The sequence below is a fragment of the Camellia sinensis genome, chromosome 13, assembly GCF_055761805.1.
Source record: "Camellia sinensis isolate YWXY chromosome 13, ASM5576180v1, whole genome shotgun sequence".
Lineage (NCBI taxonomy): Eukaryota > Viridiplantae > Streptophyta > Magnoliopsida > Ericales > Theaceae > Camellia > Camellia sinensis.
In genome coordinates, this window is record NC_138973.1 from 39,573,614 (window position 1) to 39,580,350 (window position 6,737).

The following is a 6,737-nucleotide window of genomic DNA, read 5'->3' on the forward strand; positions in this document are numbered from 1 at the left end:
TATCAAAGAAAATTAAACTTCAGGCATGAAATTAAATCTATAGTTTATCCTAAATCAAGGAAACATTACATTGTTTACTTACTAAGTTCCAACCACCCTTTCTGTTTTTGTTGATGATTGATCATGTCCAAAAGCTCTGGCCAAGCCAAAATCAGAAATTTTAGGATTCATCTCACTATCAAGTAACACATTGCTAGCTTTAAGATCCCTATGAATTATTCTCAATCTTGAATCTTGATGAAGATAAAGAACCCCTCGAGCAATGCCGACAATAATGTTCAATCGTGTACTCCATGTAAATGATTTACTTTTTTTTTCTACACCTGCTAGGAAAAATTCACCAAAGAGTTTTGCTTAGTTTATTAATTTTTTTTCGTAAAGCATTCTTGTCAGACAAACTTGTTTGGCAATAATACTTTTTTTTTATTGGTCAAATATAACTTGCACGTAAGAAAGATATGATACATGATCCAGTGGCCCCAAATGTCCCCAAATCCCATATCATCGACATCCATTTTATTATATCATAAATTCTAGGTTATGAATGTTTTGGGATAGAGAATATAAAAAATTATAGACAAAGGATCCATGGTTAAAAGATACATAAGAAGGTTGAGGAGGCAAACCAAAAATGAAGGAATCCAAGCTTCCATTGGGCATATACTCATAAACTAACATTCTTTCTTCTCCATGGATGCAACATCCCAAAAGCCTAACTAGATTTCGATGTTGAAGCTTGGCAATCAAAATAACCACATTTTTGAATTCATCCACACCTTGTTTGGAGCTCATTGAGAGGCGCTTGACAGCTATGTCTTTTCCACTAGATAGCTGACCCTAACGTATTAACACATGGTTTAGAAAAATATTATATAAACTAACAAATCTTGTATATTTTTCTTGCTATAATAAAACTTTGTATTCTAAAACAAAATCTACTTCAATGATATGATAGGTGCCATATCAATTAGTATGCAAAAATGGTAAGATTTGGTAATTTATATAGCATTACACCAAGATTTATTTTTCTATGAAACAATAGAGCAATGAAATAAACATACTTTGTAAACAGACCCGAAACCACCTTCCCCAATTTTATTTGTATGAGAAAACTGGTTAGTTGCCACTGCAATGGTGATCATATCAAAAATGGGTAATTCTAGTTTTTCTTCATCACTGGCTTGATTGTTGAATCCAGCATCTATTAATCACAAAACACACAAGAAAATGTAGAGCTCATCAAGTTCACTATTTGGTATTGAAATAAGGAGGAAAAACAAACCCTACAAATTTTACATGGTAGTGTTTAGTTTACTGAAACAAAATGACAATTTCATCAAAAAAATCATTTCTCACATTTAGCTAACCAAGAAAATAAGAAAAATACATTAAAAATAATTTTTTTAGTTATCAGTGTAAGGGAATGCTCATGACATATAAATACTAAAATAATATCATTTCAGTTCGTTCTACTTTTATTCAAGTTAACCAAAAAGCTTTCCACATCATACAACTAGCTATCTATGTATAAATGACTCTAGGTGATGAATGAGAAGCTATCTGTTTACCTCTTCTTGCCTTCTTCATTACCAACCAACAAACTAATGAAATAATTAGGGCCAACATCACGACAACAGATGTCACCACAATGGCCTTCTTTTTATCAACACTTATGGACTTCTTCTTTTTCAAATGTTGATCTAGAAAAAAAAAAAAAAAAAGTACATGGTCATTGATTAAATTTGAAATATGAATTAGCCAGGTAGATCATAATAATGTAAATAGAAAACTTTACTTTACAAGAATTTCGGCCATGTATGGTTTATCCCCCTAACATTTGGAAATGACTATATAACCTTCTTGTAGTTTGTGGACTAAAGTATACCGTTAGGCCCATTAGCAATTTAATGAAAAAGACTAAAATACTCCTATATTTTCATCATTTATTTGGAAGACAAAGTGTATTTTAACCCCACGTGCTTTATTCTATGTGCATTTTATCCCCTTGTAATTCGAAAATGAGCATATAACTCTCTTATGTCTGCTACGTATTTCACACTTGCTGTTAAGTTAGATAGCATATTTATCGGTGCACTTCAGTCTATAAACCAAGTGGGGCCTATGTGGTCATTTCTAAATGTTAGGGAGGTAAATCGCACATGGCTCAAATGACATGGGGTAAAGTGAAGTTTGCTCTAATGTAAAGTACATAGAAATAAGAGGTTATTTAGGAGTGATTATTCTATCTTTCGAGAATTTCGCATTAGTGGTATGCTCCACCGATAGTAAGGGTTGGTTTGGGTAAGCAGCTTATTTGCTACAAGTTGTCACATTACCTTTATATTTTTCTGCACATTTTATAAAAAGTCGCGAAATAAACAAACCTCAAACCAACCCTAAGAGCCTAATAATTACAAAGTCCTAAAAATAAGAAAATTATAGAATAATGACAAAGGTACTATTGGATGGACACATAACCATATGATCTTTCTTACTCATATGATAATTTCTAACAAAATTTACAATTTTTCTCCCTTCCTATAACCTAAAGGTGGCAAATGGTCGGGTATTGATGGGTTTGGGCGGGTCAAAACGAGTTATGCATAACCCGCCTATTTAATAAATTGGCTTAAATTGATTGGGTTGAATTGGATACAGATTGGACAAATAAACCCAAATAATCCATTTATTTCATCACTTTATATATATATATATATATATATATATTTTATATTTTTTCAAAAAAATATATTTTTTTAAATTATTTTTAATTTTTAATTTTTTTCAATTTTTTCTTTATTAATTTTGTTTTTATTCTTTTATGATGATGATGATGGTGATGGCGGAGTGGAGGTGATGGTAGTGGAGTGGCAGTGGTGGTAATGGTGTTGGTGTGGCAATAGTGGTGGAGGTGGTAATGGTGGTGGTGGTGGTGGTTGTGAAGTGGCAGTAATAGAGGAGGTAGTGTATCGGTGGTGGTGGTGGTCGTCGTCGTGAAATGGCAGTGATGGAGGAAGTGGTGCTAGTGGTGGTGGTAAAGTGGCAGTAGTAGATGTGGTAGTGGAGCGGTGGTGGTGGAGTGGCGATGGTAGAGGTGAATTGGTGGTAGAAATGGTGCCCGTTTAAACAGGTATAAATGGGTAATCATGTCTAACCCATGTTAACCCATTTTAATTGGGTTGACAATGAGTAACTCATTTAAGCCTATTTATTGATTTGGTAGAATTTATATGAGTTTTAAATAAATACAATTGGACTCATTTAAACCATCTCCTTCTCCACTATCAAAACCATCGCCCCAAACTACAGGTGATTTTATCTGTACCCAAATATTAATTGAATATATATAACTACAATTTTAAATTTTTAGTTCTTATATACTCTAATATAAATTTACTAATAAGGATAATACACATTAAACCCTAAAATAATTTTTTTTTCTTATGCTACATTCTAATCACTTATACGTATTATTCATATTCAAGTCTCTTTGTCTTTTTTTCCTAAATTTCAATTATTTTATCTTAATCTTCTTTCTCACTCCATAACTCCATTCTATCCCACCAAAACTCATAATTATTGTGTTGTTACTTACAAATAGAATAAATTTTGAGCAAAATCAAACAGTAGATGAGAGTAATACTGATGAGTGTTTTTTGAAGCAATCTGTCAAAGAAAAAATAAGTGTTCAAAATTAAGAAGCTTGTCACCAGTATTTGCAAAAGAACATAACACAAATCCACCAATTTGCACTGAGAGAGAAAAGAGTTTCCCAGGAGTAGATAGTTGTTTCTTACATAGGAAATAGGAAAAATGAGGCTTCTGAGATCAAATGCACACCTACCTTTTATATGTACCAAATAATGGGAGCTTTTCATACCGCAAGTACAAACATATACATACCAGTGACAGAGGCTGAGGGTTTTCCGACTGTCGTCTCCCCTGTATGTGAATATAGAAAAAAAAGATTTTTCAAAATGGTGTAATTTGGAATTTTTGATTTTTTTATTATTTGGGTATACCATTTTATCTTGAAAGGTAATTTGTGAAGAAACATAGAATGCATTTGGAGTAAATTATAATCATAAATAATTCAATAGGGAGCACTGAAAAATTGAACATGCAAAATGATTTTTTGGGCGCAAATAAAATCTCTCCCCAAACTACCCTTGAATTGATATTTTTTGTCAAGCATGGTTATGAAGGGTGTTAATGGAATGAGATGGGAAAGAAACACAAATATTAAGGATATTTTGTCTCTATGATGTGGGAAGAGTGAGGACATTTTTCTTTCATATCCAATGAAGTAGTTATTTATATCTAATTAACGTAATTTTTTTAAGGGATAATGTACTTAACGGGTTTTATACATTAAATAAATTAAATTATCAACATAGGCCCGAACTAGGACCCACCAAAGCTGAGCAGTCCTCTCTAATAATTGAAGAGGAGCCAAGTCCCTTCATAGATATAGATAACTTACAATCACTTAAATCTTTTTTACAACTTAAGAGGTAACTAATCCATGTAATTTTAAAATAATCAACAATTAATATTAATATATAAAGAGAATTTCTGAAATTGTAGAGGGGCGATGCCTCCCTTTGGCCTATTCTTGGCCAAGTGTATTGTACCTTTTTAGAAACTACCACAACAAAAATAAATAAAAATAAAAATAAAAATAAATAAATAAAACAGAGACAAATAAAAATTTACACAATTATCAATGATTTTAGATAGGTGGGTAGCATAATGAAATTGGTCAATTAACATACCTATTTCATCAGCATCAACACGTATATACCAGTCAAGCAGAGCACTATCGGACTTTCTTACATCCATTAAATCTCCATACCATGTGATACAGTTGCCCGAATCAGCTACACTTGAGTAAGCCTTGCAAGAACAATTCATCAAGCACCCCGCTTCACACTCATTCATGCTCAGTTGCGGTGCCACAAGTGCCCAAGATGTATCTGGAATCTTTGCACGTTCGACCTTCACGAACCCTTCTCCATTCCCACACGTGCCAAGGCCCGCACGCTTCTTCTCCACACACCCGCCTGTTGCATCTCTTAAATTCCATTGCTTCGCTGACTTGGGCTCGTGCCCTGGAAGACACGTGCACTCAAACCTTGTTGGCAATTTGCTTTCGTCACAATAGCCATACGCACCACACTGCCCATAATTGTCACATGGTTCAATCGGGGCCGAGTAGAACTGGACCCATTTACCCTGACCCTGACCCTCCACATCGACCCACGTATCCATTTTTAACCCCCCAACAAGTTCGTCCAAAAAAAATTTAGACAAACTCGAGCCATTGACCTGATCATAAGCTATACTGACTTCCTCAGGATCATCAATGTACTTCGAGTTGAACATGACATTAGTGAAATTGTCAGTCAGTTTGCTCGAGATCCATGGTAAGATCCGATATAATGGGACTGAGCCCTTGTACAATACAAGTTGGGGCCACCCACTTGGTACCATCCTATACGAATATTCTCCTGTGCCCGGATCGTCTTTCGACTTCCATGATGTCAGGAACCGGTCCAGACCGGTCCTCCGGTCCAGCCCGAGTTTCATGTTGGGCAGTAGAGTATTCGTAGGATGATCAAAACTTTGCCATGCAACAAAACTTTCATTTTTAGTATCACTGCCTCGAAACAACAACATCAAATTCCCCGAATCCAAGAGTCGAGCTGAATAAGAATTGCTCGTGGCCATCACTGGTGCTGAAACGTTTGTATGCCAAAGTGTAACGTTATGGGAATTGTCATCGTAGATGACGAGGTTTCCATGTTGGTCGATAGACATTGTGCCGGATGTACCGTTGATTGGTTTGTCTCGATTGGCGACCCAAACTACGGTTTGTTCAGAGATCTTGTAGTACCATATTCCAACATACCTACGATTGGATGTTCCATTTCCCGGACTGAAAAAACCAAGTGCGAAGGTCTCAGCGTTGGAGACTAAAAGGTCACCGTCTTTGATGGGTTGGTTTGGAGTTAAGGTGTATCGGGATTTGCAAAATCCAAAGAAAAGAAACAGATGCAACAAAATATTGAACACCCAATTTTCAAGATTCGTCATTTTTGGGTTGGTGAAATTGAGGGACACAATGTCAGAGCATCCCCCAACAATGTTACTTATATTTCTTTCTAATTTGACTTAAAATGTGTGTATTTTTATTTTAATGTTATGTTTGATTAGAAAATTTGTGAAGAAATTTAAAAAATAAAAAATAAAAAACGTGTGAAATTAAGTGAAATATAAATATATTTTGTTTACATTTTACATGTATTTTCCCTTCTCCTTTTCAAATCCTTTAATGAAACGCAATGTAAGGATCACTTTTTCAATTACTTTCTAATACGCTTTATTCTTTCATTATTTTATGTAAATATTATTTTATTATTCTTTCTGAATTAAAGTTTTTTTAAAAAAAAGTTCACGTAACAATTAAGCTAGAGAGAGTGAAGAGAAAAAGAAAGATAAATTAATATTATATCTTTAAGGGATGAACAGTGACTCTTTATAGCATTTGTTAAATTAAGAAACTTTTTAAGAAGTCAGTTGAAAATGAGTTTTAAAATTTTCACACCTTAAAATAAATAAAAATTAATAATAATAGGGAATCTGTTGAGATGCTCTAAACAGAGCATAGTGTTCTTTCTTGTAAAATGCCAGTGGTGCCGATTTTCCTCGCAACAATGATTTAGACCACTAAAAAT

At 34.0% G+C, this 6,737-nt stretch overlaps 1 protein-coding gene and 1 pseudogene across 2 annotated transcripts; both read right to left on the reverse strand.

Annotated features, from left to right (window-relative positions):
• Nucleotides 1-435: 435 nt before the first annotated feature.
• LOC145789182 (G-type lectin S-receptor-like serine/threonine-protein kinase SD1-1) lies at nucleotides 436-3,159 on the reverse strand. Its single transcript, XM_082900441.1, has 4 exons — nucleotides 3,156-3,159; nucleotides 1,569-1,700; nucleotides 1,062-1,201; nucleotides 436-837 (listed from the first exon to the last, which is right to left on the reverse strand). The coding sequence occupies exons 1-4, from the start codon at nucleotides 3,157-3,159 to the stop codon at nucleotides 520-522; spliced, it is 594 nt and encodes a 197-aa protein (XP_082756567.1). The 3' UTR covers nucleotides 436-519.
• A 432-nt stretch (nucleotides 3,160-3,591) lies between these two features.
• LOC114314855 (G-type lectin S-receptor-like serine/threonine-protein kinase RKS1 pseudogene) lies at nucleotides 3,592-6,113 on the reverse strand (annotated as a pseudogene). Its single transcript, XR_014347862.1, has 3 exons — nucleotides 4,717-6,113; nucleotides 3,904-3,942; nucleotides 3,592-3,666 (listed from the first exon to the last, which is right to left on the reverse strand). The product of XR_014347862.1 is annotated as a G-type lectin S-receptor-like serine/threonine-protein kinase RKS1 pseudogene (transcript).
• Between the last annotated feature and the right edge of the window lie 624 nt (nucleotides 6,114-6,737).

Bases quoted from the DNA above. Each gene is read 5' to 3' on its own strand.
- LOC145789182 (XM_082900441.1), bottom strand. The intron at 1,202-1,568 runs GTAAACAGATAG...TGTGATTAATAG, and splicing joins AATGAAGAAGGCAAGAAGAG to ATGCTGGATTCAACAATCAA. The intron at 838-1,061 runs GTATGTTTATTT...TTAATACGTTAG, and splicing joins GTTTCGGGTCTGTTTACAAA to GGTCAGCTATCTAGTGGAAA.